The 26,474-nt window shown below is 39.7% G+C and overlaps 1 protein-coding gene across 2 annotated transcripts in view; it reads left to right on the top strand.

The window, feature by feature from the left end:
• The window catches only part of LDAH (lipid droplet associated hydrolase), a 112,552-nt gene that overhangs the window by 58,612 nt on the left and 27,466 nt on the right, over positions 1–26,474 (top strand). For both annotated transcript variants that reach the window (XM_039569423.1, XM_039569422.1), the window contains one exon: positions 14,398–14,638. In XM_039569423.1, the coding sequence (XP_039425357.1) occupies positions 14,398–14,638 (241 nt within the window). The remainder of the gene's footprint in view (positions 1–14,397; positions 14,639–26,474) is intronic.

The raw sequence follows: 26,474 nt of genomic DNA, 5'->3' as shown, positions 1-26,474 counted from the left end.
TATGTAAAATACTGCCCTGTCAATGAATATTTTCTCTATTAAACTATTTTCAGTCCAACAATAAGATACAGATTTTTTGGGAGAACAGTTTTCTCATTATTACCTTAACCCATAAAAAGCCTTTTTTTTTTTTTTTTTTTATTCAAACATTTTGGGCAAGTTTTCAGTTACCCAAATATTTGTAGTACAGAGTAATTTGCATTTCAGCCCTGTGAGACTTGTAAATGTAATGAACAGTCTGTGTGTTTAGTATTTTTTATATTTTCTAATAATTTGCAAATAGTTCAGTATGTAGAGCTGACCTGTTGAAAAATAGTTTCAGTGTCTGTAGAGAACACTTCTGAGACTTTTGTGTATTTAGCAGAATTCTGGGCTTCAGCTGGAAAAATTCTAAGAGTACTTGTTACTGGAAAATATTTCAAGTAATGTGAAACAACAGATAATTTTTTCCTGTGCCGTGACCCACTTGTAAGGTGAGGTATGGAAGGTCCCTCTCCTATTGCTATTAAACAGGGTTCAGCACTGGAAGTCAAGTATACAGAACATACTGACACCTGCTGAAAGGTGTGTTTGAAAGCGTATTGATTTCGAAGGGAATTGTCAAAGGTCCCAATTTACTTGTCAATCCAAGAGATTAATCTCTAACTACCATGATCAGTGTTTTATGGCAGCCATGGTTTTCATCTGTCTATCCAAGAATAGATAAGAGAGTCTTGGTTTCTAGAGCTGGGAATCTTGTGTCTTTGGTGAGATCTATATTGAGTTGTAGGCTGTCACATTTAATATCTGGAAAATAATCCTTTAATTAGAATTTATTCATCGGGCAGAATTAAGGCATATTAAGTTCATGAAAAGTTTGCCACTAGGTTCAAAAGGAGCAAGATCACACAGCCAGCTGTACTGTAGGTGCAATCACAGAGGACCAGAAGTACTCAAAGGGACATTGGGCACAGTCTCATTAGGGCTCTTCCTTTTTGGTTACTGTGCTTGTGATCACTGTTGACAAAGGTGATTTCTTACTCTCAGCAGCTGGAGCTGGGTACTAACGAGATTTCCATGCCTCTCACTGGCTTATCCTCAGTTATCTTTGTCCCATTTCAGTTCTTTTGTAATTAAACTCTTCAGAGCAAGTTCTAGTATTCTCGTAATAATACAGCACAAAGTTAATACCATAGAAGCCTGATTGTGATTCATGTTTTAACAGGACTTTTCATATGGAGGGTCCAATGAATTTGGATGCAGGACTCCAGTGTATAAGGCTTAGAACCAAATTTATGCTAAGTCAGTGGAAAGTGGCCTAAAAGTAGACATAAATTTAGTCACACCTCACCTTGGTGCAAATGACACTCATACCTAAGGATGTAATCATTGTACCCAGCGCTGTATTCGTCGTTACACTGGAGATCACAGCTTGAAATACAAATACATTAACAAAAATGCTGGTCCTTGAATTTTGTTTCCATCCAAGTGGAACTGCCAGGAAGCACTGGAGGCTTGGGGTCTTATAGGTGTATTTCAAATAAAATTGGATAATGTATGTTAAATAAAGAAGGTGCCAGGACATGGAAAAACCATGTGATCACTGTAGGGTATTTTAAACAGATGCGAATACTGCCTGCTATATATATCATCAGGTAGAAGCTGAAAGAAAATAGTAAAAAAATAAGCCAAAGTTTTAATGCATTTGAAAAAATGTGTGGTTTATATATATTTGAAAGTAGTTGGTCAAATTCAGATGTTGAAGGAGGTGTCATATGATAATATTGGATATGTTGAATGTAAGAAGCAATGAGTTAAATAACTTCTAAAAATTCAGCTTGTTGTGATCCACTGTATTACATTTGGCCACTTCAGAAGGAAGATACAAAAAAACTGATGGTCAGGAAATATGAATGAGCTTACACAAAAAGGAAGTTTTCCCTTAGATTTCCTTAACTGTTGCTTCATTTACATACATGCCATTTGCAAAGAGTGACTTTGTCTGATATTACTGAGGACAGCATTGCCATACAACTTTTACCTTCCCTTAAAAAAAAAAAAATCCAAGTATGACCTAATGTTTTGCAACAGTTGGTACCATCATAGAACAGTGTGAAGTTGTGAGGATTATGCACAGCTTCACAAGATGGGTCTCAGTGTGCCCTGTGTTTTTCATTACCCTGTATCTTCAAGGAAGTTAATGCTTTTGAAATGTTTGGAAATAACACATTTCTGAGCTTTTCAGGAAGATTTATATGTTGTTCCTCAGAGAAACCTTCCAGGAAGTATATATCTATGTACCCTGTTTCCTGAAGGACCGATACAGCTGATACTTTATGCATAGGTCCAAATAGGAATAGGCAAAACCATGGGGTATGTGGTTATTTGAATTTATGTTGCCCTGAAGCCAGCCTGTTGTAGTCTCTGAAGTTCTCTCTTCTATAATTCAGAGTGATGGAGACTTGTCTAGGTTGACCAGCTCCCTTAAGGTCAGTAATAGTGATGAAGTTTTTTAGAGGTGAGAGGGGTCTGCATGGATTGTACCTGTGATGACAGAGAAACAAAAGTGGTCTCTTCCTCAGACTGAGTTGAATATCCCACTCTATTAGAGTATGCTATAAGTAATTTTAACTATAAAGACATAAAGTTAGCTATGAAAAAAGCAGAGTACATCAGACACCAAGAGGCAGAGACATCCTTGACATCAAAGGCATATGGAAAACAGCACTTGGACAGGAAACAGCCCTTGTCGCACAGCCAGCCTGAGCCTAGGATGTGATTACTTAATGGAAAGGACTGTAAAAAAAGCTAGAGAGTACATCTGTTATGGTGACTGTAGTTTTTGCACCATGTAAATATTGTAAATGTCATACATATATATATGTTTATGAAATTATTATTATAAAGTATGTATTTCGGACCTAAGCTCCTGTTTATGGACTTTCCCACAGTTATCCAACAAACATTTTTTGTCCTGATGTGAAGTGTAGCTTCTGTGCCCTCATTTGCCTTCTTTGGAAGCAGTAAAAATTATTGACCACAGGTAGAGTGTTCCCTGTAACACTGTAAACCTTGTTTACATGCTCACAGAAAAATTCATTAAATATTTGAAATCACAAACGAATTCTCCATCAGCACTGATCTCTGTGTTTTGTTTCAGTAGCATTTTCTGTTGGTGGAAAAAAAATCCTTTCCTGAGCTTTTAAAAATATTTTAATTTAATGAGTTCCATATCAGGAAAGGGGGCCCATGAGAGTGATAGTATTGTGAGTCTGCCATCTTCTCATCCTGTGCTGTATCATCAGTTTTGGGGGTTTAGATCTTTTTCCAAAGCATCATAAAAAATGTCATTGGGTGCTGGAGGATTTCTTACAGCTTGATGTAGAGGAAATGCAGAATAGTTGTGGACTGGGTTTAATGATCAATCTTGTGCTGCAGTGTTGAAAAGTTCATCTTATTAACAGAATTCTTTGAATTAGAAGTATTTTTTCCGTGGTGTTCTCAACTTCATGGCTTTTTCTGATTTTTTTTTTTTTTTTGGAGGAGGGGTAAAAGCTTTGCGAATAATGGGTGATTGGTTTCCTCCTTCTGAAAGGGTATATTTCTTCCCTGAGCATAACCACTCTGCAAATATTCTGCCAGCTTGCTGTATAACTGAAACATAAATACATTTTTCATTTTTGAATGTGTTAAAAATTTACACAAAAGAAGGAGTAGAGGGGGAAAATCCCTCACATTTTAAGTCAATGCATTTGCTTTTCATCATTCGTTTAGTCAACATCTGTAATATGCAGTCCCAGGACAATGTATTGCATGGGAAAAGTTGAATATATAAGTAACATCATCAGGCCTTAGTTTAACTGGTTTTTTACAGCTTCCTGACTCAAAGTTCTGGTTTGGGAAGTCAAGGCTGTCTGTACGCCCATGTAAGGTGGCATTTCTCTTTCTTGCACCTTGTTCCTGCTGGTAACAGTTCTACAACTGGGACACTATACCTTGGTGCAGCATGAAAATTTGTGTCAGTACAGACTCCTGATACCTGCTTTAGCATTTTAACTTTTCATTTCTTTCCATCACATGTATTTTTGTCACTTGTTCCACCCCGAATATTATTTCACATCCTTTGCATTTATAGCCCTTATAAGTTTGTGTAGCTATGATTCTCCATCCCATTCCCTTCTTGCTCCCATTTTGCCACACTATGCATGTTTTTTTCTCTATATATAGCATCCTCCAGAAACTTTATCATCCAAGCCCCTTGTTAATTCTAGGCTGTATTTGTGGCTCCCTCTTGGTTGAAATCTTTCCACTTAGGATGTAAAGCACAGGATGCAATCTGCATTGTCTCCCAGAGGCAGAGCTTCCTCTGGCATTTGTGATGTGTTTCCTCACTGTGTGTAATGTGAAGTTGCAGAGCTTCTCTTGTTTGCTTTCTGCACCATATCATATTGCAAACTTGCATATCACCATCTCCCACGTGTCTTTACTTACCACTGTATTACTTGCCAGGATTTTTGCTACTCATTCATGCTTTAGATTATTTTTACTTGACATATTTAAAAATAGTAGTAGCTTCTGAGTTGGTTCTCCGAGCTGAATAATTGAAACACCAAATTTAACTTTGCAGAACTTCTTTATTATACCGCCTCTTTCCACTTCAGGGGTGAGGTGAAGGTGGGTGTTGTTTTGGGGGTTTTGTTGGTGGGTAGGTATTTTCTACATTGACCTAATATCATAATTACTGCATGTTTTCAGTTTTTACAAAAGTAAATAATACATTCTGGTCTTTTCACATTGCCATGTTGAGGGACACCAATATGTTTACAAAGTGTTTTCAGTGCTGGTGATCATACACTGCTGTGGATGGGCCTCTTTAGAGAACACTTGCTCAAATACTGCTTAATAGTAGCATTTGTTTCCCTCAGAATACTTGTTTAAAAGTGTGCCCTGCTGCTTCTCCCACAGATGAGGGGTCTCATTTTGATCTATATGACAAAGCTCCTAGTTAGAAGTCTTAGGTCCTTTCTAATTAGCGGGAAGCAGGTAATTCCACTAGAAAGTGATTTTAGATCACTTGGTGTTTTCTGATGATCTGTCCATGACTGACTTCAGTTGGGAGTCTGGGGGTGATGTAACTCCTAACTCAGGAACCTCAGTTAAGAACTATTGGTGAGCTTTGATAGCACTGAGCCAAAATGAACTCTGAAAAGGGCAAAGATTTATTCTCAGTTATTTTTGCACCATTTCATGGTGCAAGTTCAGCAGATACCTTTAACACCTAAGTATGTAAACACATACAGAGCTAGTGACTTGCTCTTCTTTCCTTGCGGAGCATCTGATGAATGATCTCTTGATAACAGAGGGAGGATCTGTATGTGGCTGCCAAGGATGACCCACAGTGTGTTTACAATCTCATGTAGGCAAAATCGATTATTAAATATCACTGAACAGGTCAAGGTATCTCCGACTGAGGTTAAATATGCTAAGAGTTGTATTTAAATTCTTTTTTTATATAAGACAAACCAGGGCCCACCCTGTGGCTTCTGACAGCAAGTGGCAAAATACAGCTTAGATTCCAGTCATGAAGCCTTCCTAGACCCAAATATGGTTGCTTCACAAACATCTTGTATTTAGAAGAATCCTTGATCTACACTATTTTCTAACCTGTGCCCAGATGTCCAGCTGGCTTTGGCCAAAATCCTGCCAGAGAACGTACTAAAAGATGCTGGTCCTGTAGCCTAGGCCTTACCCCTGCATTTACCACTACTGAGATTATGATGCAGACTGGAAAACATGGTTGTTGTCACATTTTAGATGATAAAAAATTTTGTATTAGTTTCACCTCTTTCCATTTACAGAAGACATACAAGGGGAAAAAAACCATGCAGGATAATCAATAATGAGTGCCTCTACTATGATAAAGCTCAGGTTAGTGCTGTACTGACAAAGAGAACTGTTTGTCATACTGCTGTTCTGGCACAGCTCAGTTCTGTGCATATATGCGTACTTTACTGTATTTATGAATTTGCTCTTTTAGTGTAAGATGTCATTAATATTCATGTAACCTGAGTGCTGGAAGGGGATCTCTAGGTATTGCTATATTTATTCAGTGAAGAATTAGAAGCATGTACCTGGGTATGTGCACGTGTGTGTGTGCATGTGTTGGACTTGGCATCTGCCCAAGGCAATGCCGAGGCCCAGTGCCTTAGAGGTAAAGGCACTGAAGCTGTCAAGCAAACTTCAATCCAAATTTTATGTGGTAAATGGATCTGTGGACTACTTGCATGCTTTTAAGCTCAGTCCTTAAAAGTGCACTTGATTTTACATACTCGTGTTTTATGTCTTTGGGTGTTTGGGTGTTTGGGTGCATATGTGTCTATATGAAAGGAAGACAGCATCCTGACCTTGTAAATCGTGTTCATCCTTAGGGTCATTGCTCTCTTTTGTTGTTCTGTTGCATTTACGCTGCTGTGCTCTCACCTACATGAAAACACTGACTGGGTCATTGTATGTTTAAAGATGGTAGTTCTGCAGAACAGTAATTTCTTCAGACACTGTGAGAGAAATTCTGCCTGTGTGAGTGTCTGTGCATCCTGCATGTGCCTTCACAGCCCTGCATGTGTTGATTCCCTTAACTCAATCCCTAGCTGGATCCTCAGTATGCCTATGGAAATTGTACCAGAAGGTCCTGTGATCAGTACTGGATCCTTCATCCAGTTTGTTCTCAAACTATGAAAATTCAAATATCCCATAGTGAAGTTGAGCTGACAAACATGAACGTGTTGGTGGCACTCAAAAAGTGTTTTTCCTAGGAAGCAAGAATTCCTTCAGCCCATCTGAGAAAATTTAAGTGTGTTCTTTAGAGTTTTACCAGCATGGTCACAGAGTTGCATACACTCTGCATTTGTTTGGAAAACAAATTCAGCTCTACAGGAAGCATATTATGTTCCTCATAAGAAAAGATTTTTCGTAGAAAATTTAAAAATCTTTCCTTCTGTCACTTAGTCTCGCAGGTTATGTGTAATAAAATTAGAAGTCTGGAAGGAAGGGAATAGAAAAAATTGAACACATCTGATGCCAAAGGAAAAATTTGGGCAGTAAGAAATAGGAATTGTAGAAAATTTAAAATGAAAGTTTGAAATCAAGCGCATGTGCCTCTACCTTGTTCTATAGCCCCTGTATGTTGGGAGGGTTCTATAGAAGATGTTAACAGAAGATTCCCTTGAGCTAAGCAGCCACTAAATGAACTATAAATTGTAACAAAAATTACAAACTTTCCTACAAAATTATTTATTTGCAACTTTTTACCATTTTGTTTTACAGAAGCAGTTTGGTTACCCAGAAAAGTAAGTTTTGGTTAGAGCAGAGAATTGAGATTTACCATACAGTCGTTTAAATTATTCCTGCTTTTACGAAGTATATTTTCATGTGGAGTCATCTAACTTCACAAATTTCAGTTTATTTGTCCATAAAAAGCATGCTATGACTTCTCTGTGGGACTTAATTCTTATAAAGCACTTTGAAATTATCAGTGATAAGACTTCCTGTTAACTGTGTTTGAGATACTTGTTTTGGTGCCTCTTTAATAAGCCCAAACATTTGTTTAGAATCACAGGAGATCCATAGGGTAAAATAGAGAAAATGCACACAGTATGTTTTGACTTCACACCAGGAGAAAAACAATGTTTTGTCACTTGTGTCTATTCTTTAGCTCTTCTGCTGTCATGAAATCCTGTGGATTTGTTGATACTGACCTGTGACAGAGTTCACTGGTACAACAAACCAAATGACATCTTGATCCGCTGAAGAAGAAATTATTCAAGATTTTGAAGTCGAACTCTATATTTTACGTATTTTATTGTATTATATTATATGTAATTCATGAGTGAGCAAAGTGAACGGGCAAGCCCAGCAAGTCCTGCTGTGGGGAGAGGACAACCCAAGCCAGCACTGTCTGGTTTGTCCTGTGTGTTTTCTTGGAAATCTGCTCAGCACAGCTGTGGCGATAAAGCACAGAATACTTCCCTGATCCTCGTTGTTTTGCCTGCAGGTTTCTGCATACTGTGTAGAAGAAATTGTGTGATTAATGTGACATTTCGTGTCAAGGGTAGACTGTAGATTACCATTAAATGCATCATTATGTTATCTTTGAGAAATCTACTAGGTTTCACCTGACAGGTAATAGCTTTTTCTCTGCCAACACAGGAGAGGAATAACAAACTAATACATGGGGTGAACTAGTATATATCAAAAGAAGTGCTGCTTTTGACAGAGAAGCAGCTCTTGCTTTTCCTAGGGTTTTGAAGGAATTTGAAATTAAACTTCATTGCTTGTTTTCTTTCCAGAGCTAGATGTTCAGGGGCAGTGCCATGCTTGGACACTCCATTACTGAGCACCGGTCAGTGCGATGGCGCCATTATAACACATCATGCTTGTTTCCTTGTTTCTGTCCCCTGATTTGAAGTCTGAGTTCCCTGTGGGCTCTAGAATGCATAACTGGTGTTGGATCTGAGCCTTGTGATCTTTTTGTTGGTGGTTATTGTATTGACCATTTCTGCCACCCCAGTGATCAAGAGCAGGTTATGCAGCAGGAGCAAATGTTTTTCAAAAACTTCCCTGCTCAAAAGCCAGTGAGAGCCTCCAGCGACCATTTCTTCTGCCATTAAAGCAGAGTGAACCAGTGGTTTATTTCTGAGGAAGCTTCACTTTCTAGTATTTTCTTCAGTGGATCAGAGTCTTTCTATTTTATGGCTCTGATAGAGCTATCTGAGCATACCTGTGGTCTGTCATGGACATGGGTGGTCTGTCCATTGAGAGCCAAGGGACAGGACTGAGAAAGCTTGGCTGTAGTTACTGAATTCACCTACTTGGAGTCTCTTCCGAAAAAATTCTTTGAAATGGCTCCTGCTGCTTTCTGTTGGTCAGTGTCCTTTTCACATCCTGACTGCTCTTGTCTCCCATTTTATTTCTCTTAGCAAAGTGTCTCTGTATTAAGACACAGTGGCACAGTGTGACAGCCCTCTGCAGGCCCTTGGCTGTGTGAGCTCAGAAAGGCACAGACCTGGGGGCCTGAGTCTGTAGCCAGCATTTCTTGTGTAATCAAAACTGGCTGATTTCAAAAGCATTGACCTCCCCTCGTTGGCATGGAAGGACTTAACTGCTCTGAAAATCAAGTGACTTCTTTGAATACTGGTTGTAAGCGGCATCCAGGTTTTAAGCGTGGTTTTGCAGCCACAGCACTGTCATTTACCAGTCCCTTAAACAAGTAGTATTACCCACTCAAACTTCAAATTGTCTCTGAAAATATATTTCAACTCATTCAGTAGAAGGCACTAGTGGAAAATATTACTGTGGGGATGTTTTTAACTTTATCCAATTTGCATACTTGCAGTGTTTTTATACGGAAACATTTTACAGAAATCCTTTGCTGTTGTGGTTGAGGCTATTAAATTGCGCAGTGTTACACAGCAACTTACTGTAAATTTAATTGTTTGACTTTTTGTACTCTGTTCTCATTTTAATCAAAACAACTTCCAACTGTTACTGCAAATCCAAACCCATGTTGACATAACCATCATGCGGTGAAGACTTGAAGGTACTCAGTTGTTACATTTTGCTTTGGATAGATTTAGATAAAAGCTCAATCAAAAGCCTGGATGTACAGGAATATATGTGTACTCTATGTAGGTAGCTTGCTGGAAGCCTTTGTTTTATTCTTTAATATTTATAGGGACCAGTTATCATGGGAAGTGAATCATATTAATTGGGGATCCTTCCTAAACAAAGCACTTTGGTTAATGCCATGCTTTTTTGGAATGGGTATTTAATATTCTCTGCTTTGAGAGCTCACTTTTCCTATAAAATAAGTAGTTTCTCTTCCCTCTGTGTTCTAAAGTTTACTGTGCAGGTCATACATTCCTGAAGTTACTGGACTGATTGCTCTAGATACCAAAACAGATAAACAGTGTCAAAAGGGAAGCTCCCAAAGTCCCCACACCTTCCTCCTGTGGTGTGTGTTGAAAGAATCAAGGGCAGAACGTTCTGGGCTGGTTTGTTCTCTGGACACGTGCTCAGGCCATGCACCATTTCATTTTCTCAGTGATATATATACACTGCTAGACGAGGGAGTAGGAGCTGCCTTGGCACCCACACGAGTTATGTCAAGAGTTTGCAGGTAATGTTAGCTTTTGGTTCTCAACAAAAAGTGGACCTTCTGAGACACTGCATCAGATTGCAGGCCCTTGAACCATTCAGGGCTTGAGCTCTGTGAAATGTAGAGTTAAAAATTAATTATGAAATAGATGCAGCTGCCTTAGTGACTAACCCAGAGAGCGTCTATGCCTTGGAACAGTGAACTTCAGTGTATGTGCCGTCCTGAGTGTTGAAATCTTGCAGTTCAATAGCATGATAAGTAAATGGTAAATAAATGGAACTACAGTTGTACAAATACTGTTTGTTGATTGTCACAACCATCAGTAGTGACAATTTCAGTACAATTTAAGAGTACATGTACTATTTTTAGTGGGATGACCAAAGCAGAGTCAAGGATAGGTGGTACAGGCCACAGCTCTCAGCAACTCCTGGACACAAGGTCTGTTTGCCTTCAGTGGAGTCACTGGCCAACTTTCTGTAGTCCCCAGATCCACTCAAGTCTCTCTTTCCAGTGTCTCCAGTTGTCCAGCTCTCTGCCTTTCCATGTGCTTAACAGATAAAAATTACTGGACTTTGAAATGGGGGTAGTTTAAACTAGGTGAATCTGAATTTCACTCACTAATATTTTTAACATTTGTGCATTATATCTAAACTTACATATATGCATGGATATATTATATTTTATATTATATAAATAAATATTTGTAATACTTTTTGTATTTTGACTGAAGGTTGTTACAAGAAACTTCATTAATTATGAGAAGGGTTTCCATAAATAAGGAGATCATTAACCTTTACACATTATTTCATGGTATTTACTGTGGCATTCATAGTTGTGACAATACCTGGTGCTTATGACAGGCAATGTCCTCCATTTTCAGAATAATTGGTCTTATAATAATTACAAAAATTTTAGCTTGAATATAGTTCTGTGCCGTCTACCTGATTTCAGCTAGTGTAAACTGTGTATAGATAAGATCTAGGCATTTGAAAAGTAAAAAAAAAATATATTAATTGATGTTGTGCATTTGAATATTATTAATTTCCTAAATTTTACATGAATGTTTCTACTTCACTTATTTCAAGACACAAATACGACATACTTTTTTGTGATTATATGTGTCATTATAACAAAGTGGGTTAAATCTGTCATATCTACAGTTCTATGGCAAAGAAGTTGGACTGCATCTTGCAGCTATTCTGCAGTGAAATGCACAGTTCAAGATCCTGGTTTGTGAATCTAGCAGTAAACTAAGAAATAGTTGATAAGTGTTTGAAAAATGCAAGTTCTACATTCCTCTATTATTGTCTGCAAAATATTTAAAAAAACAACCCCAAAATTAAATTATCCTCCATCTTTTAAATTTGTGGCCCATTACAAAATGCAGGAATGCACAGGACAGGGTAACAGCTTTCTTGGTTTGTCCTTCTTCTGCCAAGGTTTAGCAGCTTCCCCTGTGGTTAGTGCAGCCCTCCAAGCAACTAATCCTATATCTATAAACTGCAATGTCAAAGGATTAAAGTGTGCCTGGGAACGCAGGTCAAATCTGCTTTAGATCACAACAGTTTGGGTTCAGCTCCTAGCTGAAATATCACGAAACTACCATGTAATTTAGTAAAAGTTTCGCATTCCTATACTTCAGCTGCTGGTTGCCTTTAATAAAAAGAGGCCCAGGATTGATTTCCCTCAGACAGTATTTTTCTTTGTCTCAAACCAAAGTAATATCAGCTGGAAAGTAGAAGGATTTCTTAAAATAGTTCTGTATTTTATAAAAATAACTCTTTCAAAGTCTGCTTTTAAAATACTGTAAGAAGTACAGCTTCTGATGATGGATGCATGACATGGAGGGTTCCCTGCCCTCTCTCTGCCTGGCTGAAGACAGTGACTTAAGGGACAGGGGGCAGTGGTGACAAGTTCCTGCCTGGCACAGCCAGCGTATATCCTCTGGGACTGCCCCACCTCTCCAGGTGCCTTGGAATGACAGGTGTGAGGCTCTGCGAGAACAATAACCAGGACAATGGTTCACCTGGCTTGGAGGTGTTGCTGAGGTTGGCACTCTACAACTTGCTTCCATAAAAACTGCTTCCATGAAAAAGAAAGATGTGTCATTTTCATAGGAGACTCATTCTGAAGGAAACAGAAGGACCATTTCTTACGGAAGCCCACTTCCTCCCTGGGCCCAGGTTAAAGATGTGGAGAGAAAGCCTCCCATCTTCCCACCCTGGTGCAGCTCTTGGATTATTATCCATTATTGATTCTTCAGGTAGACAGCAATGAAGTTGCAACAAGCAGCCGAAGGACAATCAAGGGAGACTTCAGGGCCTTGTGACAACTGATTAAGGGTTCAGGAGCACGGTTAGTGTTCTCTGTGCTTCCAGCTGCAGGGAGCGATGAGGGAAGAAACAGGAAGAGCCAGCAGATTTATACCTGACTCTGATCATTTGTTCTCTGGGTATCCAGACATGGACAGTAAGCAGAATGAAGCCCCCGTAATCAGAGGGGAAATGGTTCGTGATCTACTACACAGCTTAGGCACACAGTTGTCGATGGCCAGCAGGACGAGGGCAGTGATTGTCACCCTGTACTGGGCACTGGTGACGCCACCCCTCAAGTGCTGTGTTCAGTTTTGGGCCCTCACAACAAGGACACTGAGTTGCTGGAGCGTGTCCAGAGATGGACAAGAGAGCTGGGAAAGGCTCTGGAGCACAAGTCTGATGAGGAGCGGGTGAGGGAGATGAGTGTCGTAAAGGAGGTTCAGTGGAACCATATTGCTCTATAATTACCTGAAAGAAGGTTGGAGCCAGGTGGGGATCAGTCCCTTCTTCCAAGGAACAAGTGATAAGACAAGAGGAAACAGCTTGAAGTTGTGCCCAGGGGAGGTTTAGATTGGATAGATTAGATTTCACAGAAAGGGTTGTCAAGCACTTAAGAGGCTGCCAGCGGAAGTGGTTGATTCACCTGTCCCTGGAGGTATTTAAATGATGTGTAGATGTAGCACTTGGGAACATGGTTTATTCATGAGTGTGGCAGTGCTAGGTTAACAGCTGGGCCCCGTGATCTTAAAGACCTTCTCCAACCTAAAGGATTCTCTGATTTTATCATGTTTGTATCTTTGCTGTTTGCTATGTTACAATGCCCAGATTTTGGGAGCATCTCTTGGTGGCGTGCCCTGCCTTCCATTGGAGACCTGCTGGGACCAGCAGTGCTGCATACATATGTAGTGGCATACATTAGCCAAGTCTTGTCCGAGAGCAAAGAAAATTATCATAAAATATATTTTACAAAAATACTAATTTGCACAACATGTAGAATGATGTGCAGTAAGCAGACATATGTAACTACATTTATTGATATTGAGTCACCAAGAAAGCCCAGCTGTTTATGCCTTATTACCTGCCAATGCAATATTCAGATCCTCTTACTTCTTTTTGTTGATACTTCTCTAAGGTAGGGGTGTGTCTCTTTGAGGGTTATTCCTATATGAATTATTGCAATATATTTTCACTTATAGAAAAAAAATGAAGTTATTCTTTTAGAATATTTGCTTGATCTTAGCATTGAAATATAACTCAGAGTTGGTTTATTAACTCAGTTTTGATTTGTGTGGGTGTGATTTTAATTAATTTCTTTGTATTTTAAGGCTATAGTGTATTATTATAACATGAAGTAATTACCAGCTTCAGAATATGTGTATATCATTCTAACATATAAAAAGCAGTATTGTGTGCCAGCGTACACGCTGAAATGAAGGGGCTGTGTGCTGCTTCTTGTTCTGACCAAGTTTACCTGTATTGAGCTGCAGATTGAAAACCTTCTGTGTTGTCAATTTGTAAAGTTATCATCGCAGCAGCTGACATTTTCTAATTTGATTAGTTGGTTTACTTAGAGAAAATAGTTTACCAGGTGAAATGAAAAGCAGCGTACTTTTCCTGACGTAAAAAACCCTCTGGGACTGAGCGGAGGGCTCCTGCCTGCTGCCCTCTGCTGGGGTTACTCCTGCTGGTGCTTCCTGGTTCATATTGATTCCCAAAGGCCACTCACCTCTTGAGTTCTTCCCTGTCTTATCATAAAGCATAATTTCATAGCCGTGTACTTGTTTGCTTCACCTTTTAAAGAAATTGAACCTGGGCACACCACACAGCCTGAGGGGCAACGCGCCTGGAAGCCCCATTTCATTGCGATGGAGGCTCATTTAAAGATTCAGTCTGCCAGGCTGGGCTGTGGTGCTGTGGCCTTGCTGACAGTGGTTTCTCGTGGTCTGGCAGGTTCTGCGCTCCGTGCTGCTGTTCCCGACGATCGAGCGCATGGCTCAGTCCCCCCAGGGGAAGCTCATGACCCCCTTGCTGTGCAAGCTTCGCTATGCTCTGTACATGCCCGTGTACCTGCTGTCCTTCCTCCCCGAGGGAGTCAAGGCCTCCCTGGTGAGGTTTGCACTGCGAGGGATGAAGACCTGTGATGAGTCTTCAATAACGACCTCCATAAATCTCTTCAGCGTCGACTGCATTGGTGAGCACCTTTTCTGTGTTAAACCGTCTTTTGTATTTTTCTCATTTAGTAAATATTGATTTAGTTTTTTAATATTAAAGCATCAGTTTTGAAGAATAACAGGTCTGGTCTTTTCTAAAATTAAGACCATGGGCACAGGAAAATCTCATATGAGTGAATTAAAAAAAAATCTTACAGGCAAAATAACAAAATATTTTCCCAAAGAATATATATTTCTTAAGCAAACTGACCTATACTACTGACGTGATTTCTCATGTGATTAAAACACTCCTTTTACAATCTACTTTATGTGACTTATGTCTGCTTACTTTTTGCATTTCATTTATATTGGATGGTGAATATGAAACAGTCATCAGTTTCACAAAGGGTTCTTTGCATCTGTTTTTTTAAGCTATGTTTTAGCCAGCTGTATAGACTCTGTCATCTGAATTGGAATATTGGTAAATTCAGAAAAGGACCTTCAGCCTACAAAGACACTAGAAGTTACTTTATGCACTGAATTTCAACATTTTTTTGGGTATAAAGAGAAAGATTAACGTTCCTCCAGTGCATATTGTACACATATTTTTCACATTCTAGCAAGATAAACAACTTCAAGAAGCAGAATAATTTCAGATAAATTATGTTAAGTTTAGAATGAAAACCAGAACGTGAATTGTGCTATACTCCAGGTATTTTGGTAAGTTAACAGTTTAAAACAATTTGGAATAAAATTGACGTGCTAACACAGTAATAATAGCAAGAAGGAAGTTTTGATTGCATTAATAGTAGTAAAAACACATTCCTACATTTCCAGTTGGGATCTGTCTTCTATCAGTTAAATTTTAGTTACTAATCATCCAAACAGATGTGCCAGAGTAACTGGGATTGCAGTGAGGGGCTGTGCCTTTCACGGATCTGTGGGTGTGTTGGTCTGTGTGGGAGGCTCACTGTAGGACTGTACAGAGACCAAAAGCAGGATGGGCAGTGGGGGGTTGTGCTGCCAGCCTGGACAGCCCCAGTTTTATTGTACAAACCGGACGTTATGACAGTCACTCCCTCGCAGTGTCCTGTGCCTGACAAAATCAGGCTCCTGGGTTGATAATACACATTTCTGGTAGGAGTCCTATAATTAGTTGCTTGAGATCCTATTAATTGATGTCAGTTTCCTGGTGACCAAGGAGAAAGCAAGCATGCAGTCATACCTACACGAGATGTTCAAGTGTCTTTGATAATTTTGTCTCAGAGGAAGGTATGTGGAGGTCTGTGGGGTCACATCTCCACAAGCCAGGAATCCTTCTCTGGTCCCCACAGATAAACTTTTACCTCTAAAAAACAGGTTATTCATAGCCAGAGTTGTATTGGAAATGGTCCTTGGCCTGTGTTAACCTCCAAAAAAGCATGGCCAGCCATTGTTTGTATGTGTTGTTTGGCCCAGGCCACAGCAGTGGGCAGAAATAATTTAACAGAACGGATTTTGTGTGCTGCTGTTGGAGACTGACCCTGTGAGCTCCTCAGCCCCCAGGTGAATGAGCCTGGTAGATGTGTGCCTGTCTGCCTGTTGTAATTTCTTATGTGCACCAGTGTCTGACCTGTGTCCAAGCTGTAAGGTAAATTGAGGCAAGAAACCAGGCGGAGGGCTCTTCACTCATAGGATGTGACTGACTGAACTAATTCTACCAGAATGAAAACCCCTGGGAGCCAGTGTCTTGTAAAACTTGCATAAATAGGCCTTATTGATGCAACTAGTTCCTTTGGGTTTGTGATAGCATCTCTCTCAAGCAGAATTCCGCTTTGGTTTGCATCTTTGGAAACTGATGATGTTTTACAGCCCAGTGACTCAGGACCACATGCGTGGATTAATAATCTTTGAGCGTCTGGATATTGCCTGTTAACCTTCTCTTTTATTGTTTGAGGACAATAGAAAATGTTACCATTCAGCAAAAATTTGCTAAATCTAGCACAACAACTGAGTCTGTCTTATGATACTGCTCATCTGTGAGTTGCTGAAGCCTCTGAATTTGTGGTAGATGCTTTTCTAAACATTTTCTTGTCCCTTAATAAATTGCTAGATATGGTTCAGAAATGTTCAGCAAATGAAGTTGTTTCTCCTCTCCAGGAAGGTTGCATGTCAACTCATTAAAAATATACATATTGCCTTTGGCATGTACTTCTGTTGCATTACTATAATTGTAATAAAAGCTATGATTAAGGGCAGAAAAGGTGGTAAAAGTTTCCTTAAATCTAATACGTCCGTTAAAACAAACCAACCTGCCAGGGATTTGTTACCACATCCAAAGCTTAGTCACAACAATGTTTTCTCTCCTCTGAAAGGAAATGAGATTTGAAACTTAATTAGAGCAGAATTCTTAGACCAAGTGCTTCTCCTCTTGACACTGACAGTGAAAAGCTCCATTCAGTTGCTGCAGGATCGGGCCCTTAGCCGAAAGAGTCAGTGAAGGAAGAATTACATTACCTATCTGTCCCAGTGTTCCAAATCATGTTTGTTCCTGCTTCTTATCCAAACACATATTTCAGTTGTCCTAACTTGATAGTTGATAATATGTAGAAGCTCCAGTTACACAACAAGAGGAATTGTGATGACAATGTCCAGAAAGGGAACATAATAGAATGTCTTGTCCCAATGGGGAAACAGTACAGAAGGAGAAGAGACAGCAGGGACTGTAAAGAAAATGGATTGTAAGGAAGGGTGGGAACATACAGTGTATAAATAACAAAGGACCCATCAGAAATAAGCAAAAGGGGCTGAAGGGACTGTGCTTACCTGGTTTAACTTCTAGCAAAGGTATCTTAGGGCAGAAGAAGAACAAACAAGCTTTTGGGTACCTGTATTTATGAACTTAGGAGATGAATAGACAGAAATATTGAACATTAGTGACCCTGACTTATCTGAAACATTGTCACTCTGTTTATTCAGGCTAGCAAAACAAGGCTACCCCTATCTGGCACACTAGTGGTGGTTCTACAAATCATGTACAGTCCTGCAGTGCTGGAATACTTTGGCACTCCAGTGCCCTGAAATTTGTAAACATTTCTTCGGTGACAGATGCCAGTAGCAGACTTACAGTGACAGTAAACCATTCTATCTACACGGGACAGGATTTATTGTCCAGCCCTTTGACTGGCAAACTTCCTCCATTTGTTTCTGTAAAATTTCCGCAAAAGCACAGACATTACATAATGGGTAAACACCGCACGGCTTTTTTGAGAGGCGGGCTCCCAGGTCAGAGGTTAATGTCTGGATGACAGAGAAGATACAGATAAGCACAATAGCAAAAAAACCCTCCAACTGGCCCAAACGAGATGGGTCCTTTGTGATCTTGAACCTGTGACTTCCCTGGAGGAATCTCCCTGTTTGTTTAACCTGGTCGGGGAGCACTGTGGCCTGGGGCAGGGGGAGGTCTGCTTTGTGCTGTTGGGGCAGGTTGGGAAGGAGGGGACTCAGAAGCCTGAAACAAGGCTTTCAGATTAGTTTAGGCTGTTGCACGAGTGCAAACTGGAAACAGGAGATGCCTAGTTAATTAAAACATCCAACTGAAGTTGTAAGACAAAGAATTAAGATAAAACTCCAGAGCTGTGATTCAAATTTTATCTTGTTCGAAGCATGGAGACGTTCAGATTTCATGTGGAGTGTTTACATTGCCCTTGTTTTACAGAGTAAAAAAAGGGCTAAGGCACTCCACTTTTATGCCCACAGGACTGTATAGGAAGTGAGTCCCAGATGAGGTATGGAGGCTTGTCTCCCAGCAGTAGCAGCTTCTCCCTGTTGGATGTACAGGAACATAAAATTACATCCCTGAGGTGCCAGAGTGAAACCTTTTATTGTAGAATAAATTTTGCACAACTATCAAATAGCATCTGGGAGATAAATTTACATCAAAAGCCAGTTAAACGTAAGCTTCCAGTTGCTATGAAAATGGAACAGAAGCTTTTACATTGACTTAAGTTATTTATCTCCAGGAAGCCAACTGGGAGGCTGCATTCTGGGTTTGAATTATTCCAACCTCACGAGTTATCATGGCTTGAGATCTGTTTCTAGTCCAGTTCTTTTTATTTATCAGAGAGATTTTAAATGCAACATTATGGGTGGTCTTCATCTGATCACTATGGACATCATGCTGTCTGAATAGCTGGCGTTAAAGCAGGAAAGGCGAATCACACCCTGCAGATGACTGATGCATTTTACTGATCACAGAGGGACTCTCTCTACTAGAAACCACAAATGCCAGTCAGTATCTACTGACTGTTCATTTTGCTTCAGAAAACAATGTGTTCCAAATTGTCCATGCAGCTTTTACCCTTGCTGCCAGGACAGTCAGATATCTCATACTTTGGCTGCATTAGAATTTACAGCTGCTGATTTCTAGTGAGAGTGTTGTTTGTTTCCTGCCTTCTTTGAAAACTCATTTTACATTTCCACCTCAATTTCCTGACAAGTTGAGATGGGAAATTTTTGGAGCTCTTTTTCTGGGACTGAAGTGCTGTGGAAATACCCATCTAACCAAAATACTTGGCTAGGGACAGTACACGGTGTTGTGTTCATGGAACTCAGTAGCACCTCCACCTATTCTGCTTCTATTTTTCAGAGGTAAAAACCAGTGCTTAAGGTATTAGGTAATCACTTGATAAAAAACTTCACATGAAATGGTGAAATAAGAGGTTTTGCCCCTGAAAAATTATTTATAAAAGCAGTATAATTGCACAGCTAAAATTTAGTTTACTTTTCTTTCTTGCTTTGCTTTTTGAATTAAAATACAACAGAAGTTATGATAAGCACATCTAAATCCAGCACAGAAGACAACATAGTACTTTTGGTTTTTATTTTCTTTTGTGGAACAAAATCAAAAGAGCTCTGCGTTCCATGCTGAATGGAACAAAACCTGTCCATTGAGGCATGCACAGCTAAGGGGGATATGCACATTATATTCTCATCTTCATTTTACTATGTCAAATGCTGTACCAGCATGTTGAAAAAAGAACCCAGTGTTCGAGACAAGGGATGAGCTATTGCCCAGCATCACATAGCTGGTCAACAGCAGAACTGTACATAGACCTGCAACCCAGGGCAGCAGTTGTTCTACTGAACCTGCCTAGCCACTAGTTTAACCTTATAAATGTATATGTATGTTTGAGCCACTAGTTTAACCTTATAAATGTATATGTATGTTTGTCATGAGCAGCTTCTCCAAACCACGCTGGCCAGACAGTGCATGCAGTGCATTTTAAAATAGAGACAGAAACTGATACTACAAAGGATTTCAGGTAGCGCCTTGCAATCTCACACCTACATCTTTCATAGTGGGCAGGAGAATAAAATCTTTCCCTACCCCCTGGGCACTGGGCAACTGTACAGATCTTTGAACGCAGACCAGGAGATTTTCAAGTTGGTTTTCCAGGCTTATTGAAATCCAAGCCCTGGTAATAAAGAGTGATTGCTTTGTTTCTTCTGATGAATGTACATTTTAGATAACTTCTGGCTACAATGTAGAAACCATTTCAAGGATGTTTTATATTTAAATCTGTATAGAATTTCAGACATGATGGATAGCCAGACAAAATTCCATGGCGAACAGAAATGACTGACATGGTACATAAATTCCATCTACATAAACTAAACCGTGTTTCATCTGTGCAGTGTAGCACAGTATATCACAGGTGGGCAAAAACAATGGAGCTCAGCAGGTCTGCTCTCTTCCTGTGTGCATTCTTTGATGCTCAGTGGGACAGAAAGATGTCAAAAATGATACAGCAGATAATGTCTCTCCCTCTCACTAACATCTGATTAATTAGGATTCAAGAGAGGTCTATGCTGAATTCAGGTAACTGTACGTCTGTCTCCTGCAAGACGTTTTTTGCCTCTCTGAATTTGCTGCTGCCAGAAGGCTGCTTTAGGTAGCCCAGCAACCAGGCCCAGTGTGCTAAATCTTCTGCTCCTGCAGCGTTTCTCGGCAGCCTCCTGTGCGCTGTCACAGTTGAGTCCTATCCACTTCTGACATTTTAAGTGATGATCGTAATATGTATTTCTGCAAAGTGTTTAAGAGCGTGTTTCCTTACCTGTGGAAACACAGTAATATTTTATCACCTGCTTCGCAGGAAAAGGGGCCAAAGAATAACAGCCTTTAATATTTTCATGTTTCCTTTGCTACTGTTTATTTTCCTGTGTGATGCCTGACTAAAATGTTTGTTTAATGTAGTCGGACAACTCACCTTACCAAGGCAGCACTTAAGCTGACGGAAAAACCTCACATCTGCTCTATTCTTTCTGTGAGTGAATAAACTTTTCCTTATTTCAGAGTAGGATGCTCATATTAAATTACTGGAGGAAAGCAATGACTTTTATGTATTTATAGTCCTATTTATTTTTTAAAGTCAATCTGCTTCATCATTTACCCCATTTCCAAAAGAAAGGAAGATGTTTAATGAGGACTTTTATTACTTGCAAAAGCTTTTACTTTCCTGTGAAAGCCTTATGAAAATAAGGGTAATAATGTGGAAATTTCTCATTTGGTCTATTTCTGTTAATTATTCCTCTTTTTTTCTTGGGGGGAAAACCCAACATAAAAAACTCCCATCATAAATATTACTCATAAGGCGTGAATGTTTTGATAGTGGAACTGCTGATCATTTCCATGAAATGTGATGCACAGTTGGGATTTGGTTGGGGAAGGGGAGATTGTTTATTCACCCCTGTTGAGGTTTCATCCCCAGGGATAAAATTTACACCCACAAATTTGCAGTGAGTCTAATGATGTGTTGCAAATGGCATGGAAAAGGAAGAGGTAACATCAACAAAGCAGAAAGGATGTTGAAAATAAGTATATGCCGGTTAAGTGCTACCAGCTACAGTTGCTTTGTGTTAAACTATGCCAGTCAGTCATCTGCAAATTGGCACTTGATTTTCCCTGGGCCCAATACAAAGCCCTCTGAATTCATGGGAAGGACTCCCTTCTGCAGTAGGCTCATGCCTTTTGAATCAAAGCTGTCTGTCTAAACTCCCCCAAGGAATATCTGAAGTAGAACTCCTGGCTCTGTCATAACTTGTGTTTATTGGTTAGAAATTTAGCTTGATTCATTGAACTCCATCATGCAGTACCAGCAAAGCACTTAAATACATGCTAAATCCATACCCATGGGTAAACTCTAGATGTTTGTGTATTGGAATAAGGGGTTTTTTTGAAAATGACATTTACAAAGCTGGTAATTAATGCAGTACCTGTTATTCCATGTGACTGAAGGGGACACTGGTTTGGACTGATCCTATGATCAGCTAAAACAGTATGGCAATCCACTTTGCTGCTGCTCCTTACCATGAAGATGTCTGCTAGCACTCACTAATTCTTTAATGTGACAATATTGACAAGGAGAAAATTCCTACAGAATCTTCATGGATCTGGGAAGGAAATGCTGGCTTATCTTAAGCAAACCCAGTGGCACAAGAGATTGCTTGCTAGTTAGTGCAAATGTCAGGTCTATTTAAAATGAGCTTTAAAAATAATGGATTACATTTATGAAGTACAAAGTGGTATAAAGCCCACCTTTCTTACTAATCAAAGCCACTCCAGTTGAGAGAAAGTTCACCTTTTTCAAAGGATGAGTGTTCCAGTTGCTTCCTCAAGAAAGAATGAGCACCAGGTCCCGGTCCAGAAGGGCACTTAAACTGACCTCCATGTAGCTACTCACAGGCATAAACCCTTGTCTAGCAGAGCAGAGTAATCCCGTAGAGCTCAGGCAGGAACCATGGTGTGGAGATGCTGAATTGCTGCAGGCAGTGTCCATCCTGGCTATTCCCTGTGGACTGAACACCACCTAAAGAAGGCCCTTCTGTGCCCCTCTTGCAGGGTAAGGGGAGTCACTTTCCATGACCAAAATCTGGACCCTGGCAGAAATCCCAGCATCACAGCCATCTGCCATGGTTTGTGAGAGCTTAATCTGGAGATGAATTTTTCTACCTAAGGGATAGTTCTGTCATTTGAAGATGGTGGGAGTTGTTCCAAAGTAACTTTGGGCAGGATTAAGCCCGTGGACACTTCAGTTTCCATCACACACCCCACTTCATCTGCACATGCTTCATCACACAAAGCAAATGAGTGTTTTTCGCACTCCCCAACAAAGCATCTATTGTTTGTAAAGCACCTGGGTATAATTGTTGAATAACTTTTTATTTGTGGCTTTAGCCTCTGCTGTGCTTTCTCAAGCACAGCTGACTGATTTTCTTGTATAGCTCTGATCTTCCTGCAACTGCAGTACTAAGCAGGTTGGAGAAGCCTGTCCGTAGCAATTGCGGCTGGTTTTGCCTATTCATGTCCATCGTGGTTATACATTAACTGCTATGTTTTCATTCTAAATTCAAGTGTAAACTTAAGCAGACCTCAAAGTCAATGTTTATGTCTTGTAAACCTCTAAACATCAACATTTTATCTAATGTGTGTGTGCATGTGTGGAAGCACATGTTCCTGCATTAGTCATCCTTGATACAAAGCAGTTCCTTCTGTTTGATGTTTTAAACAATAAGTTATACGATATTTCCAAGATTGCTGTTGGCAATAATTACTGGTAGAAAATATGTTTTCCCCATAGGAAATTACAGTGCTGTTTGGTATTATTAGTCCTTACCACTGTTTTCTGACTCCTTCAGAGGAATGACAGAGATTGCTTCCTCAGGAGCAAAGGACAAACTGGAAAGGAAACTAATGTTACACTTCACTGAAGAACCTTTCAGTAAGACAGGCAACTTACCACCCTCACAGTAAAGAATTTCTTCCTAGTATCTAGTCTAAACTTCCCTCTGTCAATTTAAAGCCATTCTGTCTTGTCCTACCACTCCATGCCCTTGTAAAAGTCCCTCTCAGCTCTCTTATAGCCCCATTAGATACTGGAAGGTGCTGTAAGGTCTCCCAGAGCCTTTTCTTCTCCAGTCTCAACAGTCCCAACTCTCTCAGCCTGTCTTCAGAGGAGAGTCTTTGGCAATAATCATGCCGTTGAAGTCAAATTATTTTATTCTTGTACCCTCTGCATGTAATCCCTCAGAAGGACAAGCAAAACTCTGTGTGCGTATCTGCAACTCGATGTTCAGCAATAATGCATTTAGAAATAAACTATAAAATCTGTTGAGCAGAAATGTTACTTTTCCTGATAGCCTAAGTAGCCTCTGAGACACTGAAGCCAGCTTGACCGGGACCTTTAGCACTCCATGCAGTATAACTCTTTCTTAGATGCAAAAAAAAAAAGATCCAGTCAGGCACTCAGGAGTCTCCTTTGGCTTCAAATACCCACAATTTATCAATTTAATTGTATATTGTCCAATTTATCTTTACAGAGGCCAGGACTGGGAATTTAAAGTTGTCATTTTGCATATTTAAAAATATGTCTGAAGCATTTTGTGATAACAGATTATTGTGAAATTATCCTGCTGCCTGGCAGATTTACTAAGGGGGCATCAGTGAAATGTTCTGGAAGAAAGAGACTAAGAATTTGAGGAGGTTCTGTGGGAGTCTCTTGTGTGACAGAAGAAAGCATCACTTCAGGCTTTTCCATGTCAGTTCTGCCAGTACCTGACAAAAGATGTCCCCAGTCTCTGCTGTGGTCCTTAGCCAACACAAATAAGAGTCTAAAGTAATAGCAGTAATAGCAATTAAATGGCAGATGGTGAAATAGCAGATTCATTCTGTGAAAAAATTGACAGTAAATTATAGTTTTGTAAGGAAGAGCATCAGAACTGTCCTGGGAAGCTGCAGTGTCAATATGAGGAAGAAAGATGTATGGAAACAAACTATAGAGAGTGAGAGACTAATGACAGGGTAATGAGGTTGCTTGTTTTTCACCCCACATAAGACTTGGCTATTAAAACCACTGTGCTTCCTCAAAAGGATATTTGCAGGTATGCACAGAGGTTGGAGCACTTTCAATCTGACAAGTGTCATGGGAGCTTTGGCTTCCTTAGCTATGAAAAAGTGATTTGGCTTCCTTAGCTATGAAAAAGTGATATTTAGTTAAGGAGGCTTGATGATGAGTTCAAGGCATGTCAAGTGCATGGCAGATGGATTCAAGGCACTTCTGAGAAGATTTGGGGCTATCCAAAGTGCCATATGTAAAGTGCTTGACAGTTGTAGAGGGAGGAATCCAGCAACATAGACTGTTCGGCTAATTTTCATAGTGCATTGCTTTACACACACACACACAAACATATATATATATATATTTATATATCAGAGAAAGCAATCAGCAGAGAATATATGGCAGTTTGATATGGGTAATTTGAAGACAAGAGGCAGATTTGCTGCATATTTTCACAAAAGGGTAACACCTGTGCTAGAACAGAAATACTTAACATGTTTACAACATAAAGCTCTATTCATTCACTAATCCCCTTAAAATCCTGCCATAGTCAGTGGAGAAATAGGTAACACTTGTCTAATCTATCTAGGTCAGTACTTAAGGATGAGATGAACTGTGTACTTTCCTCTGACTGTGAAGAAAGAAAAATTAAGCTTTAGATATCCATGTTTAATCAGGTGAATCCTATGGCAGGTATAAAATAGAGTTGTTTAGACTGAACAAGGGACAACTGAAGGACATAGTAAGAGTTTTCAAGTAAAGGGCAGTAATTTAACTTATATGTCCATGGTAGATGAGCTAATATATAATGGAGTGTATTGCAACAAAAGTGATTCAGATTAGATTTTAGCTAATGATATTAATGGAATTCTAGATGGGATTTTCTATGAAAATAATGAAACTTTCATCATGTGCGCTTCCTAATGACAGGATGCATAAGTATCTGCTGAAAATAACATAACATTGATTCATCTTAAGAAGAAGAGACCAGTGGAGATCCCTTCCAGCCCTGTAATGTCATACACTAATTAAATGTACAAGAGTAGCATCAAGAATTTCAGAACCCTTAATGAGAGGCACTTTACTATAGAAGAACCAAGAAAAACAGATGAACAGATACAACACAGAATGATTGAGGATACACAAATACAGGCAAAACATGCCTAATGTCAGACATTAGTTAAAAGCAAATCTGACAGTTCAGAAAATGTGGTCTGATTGAATGTCTGAATGAATCTGCATTCTAGGGAGTGAATGCAGGATACAGAATCGTTATAAAAAGACCTGCAAAGGTAGATACGTTACCTCTAGAAATCAGCTGAATATAGGAGTCATGATAGCACTGGAGTATTATCATACATACTGCTAAATTATTAATGATGAATTCTGGTATGGTTTTAGCCTTCTCCAGTTAGCATTCTCCTAGCATTCAGGCACAGGTCAGGAGTTAGCACTGCCATGCATCTTCCCCATAAGCAGTTTGGGTAGAGGAAGAGTCTAATTCTGTGGAAACAAACCATTCTATTCCACTTGGCCTCAGGGCCTCAGAATAGCTCCTGGCTCCATTTCATACAGGGGTTCAGATCTAGTCTATATTTGTACCTGCAAAAGCAACAACAGCTCAATTGTTGGAGAGCAGTTGTGAGAAAACAGACTGTGGAAGTTTGACTTCTCAGTTGTCAAAGCAGAAGCTGAGAAGTTGCATTTTGTGTTGGCAGAAGGGTAAGATAGAGCAGGAAAGGGTTTTTACAATGCTGTTGGTCAGTGAAGAAACAAAGGGCTATCAAAAGCAAGCCAGTGTGGACATACGTGCTTTACAGCCTGGCATTTATGGAACAATTGAGTAGATTTTTCTGTAACAAGTGAGTACTTGATGAAAGTACAATGAAATGCACTAGCATTTCCCAAACCATCGAGCCATGTCTGAGAGAACTTTACTATGCCCTGGGTTTAAGAGCAAACCTGTACGTTAAGACTCTAATGTCAGAGCACAAGCTAATAA

This window comes from Corvus cornix, chromosome 3 (genome assembly GCF_000738735.6).
Source record: "Corvus cornix cornix isolate S_Up_H32 chromosome 3, ASM73873v5, whole genome shotgun sequence".
NCBI classification, from domain to species: Eukaryota; Metazoa; Chordata; class Aves; order Passeriformes; family Corvidae; genus Corvus; species Corvus cornix.
The sequence above is the reverse complement of the archived record's forward strand: the minus strand, read 5'-3'. Positions and strand labels throughout refer to the sequence as shown.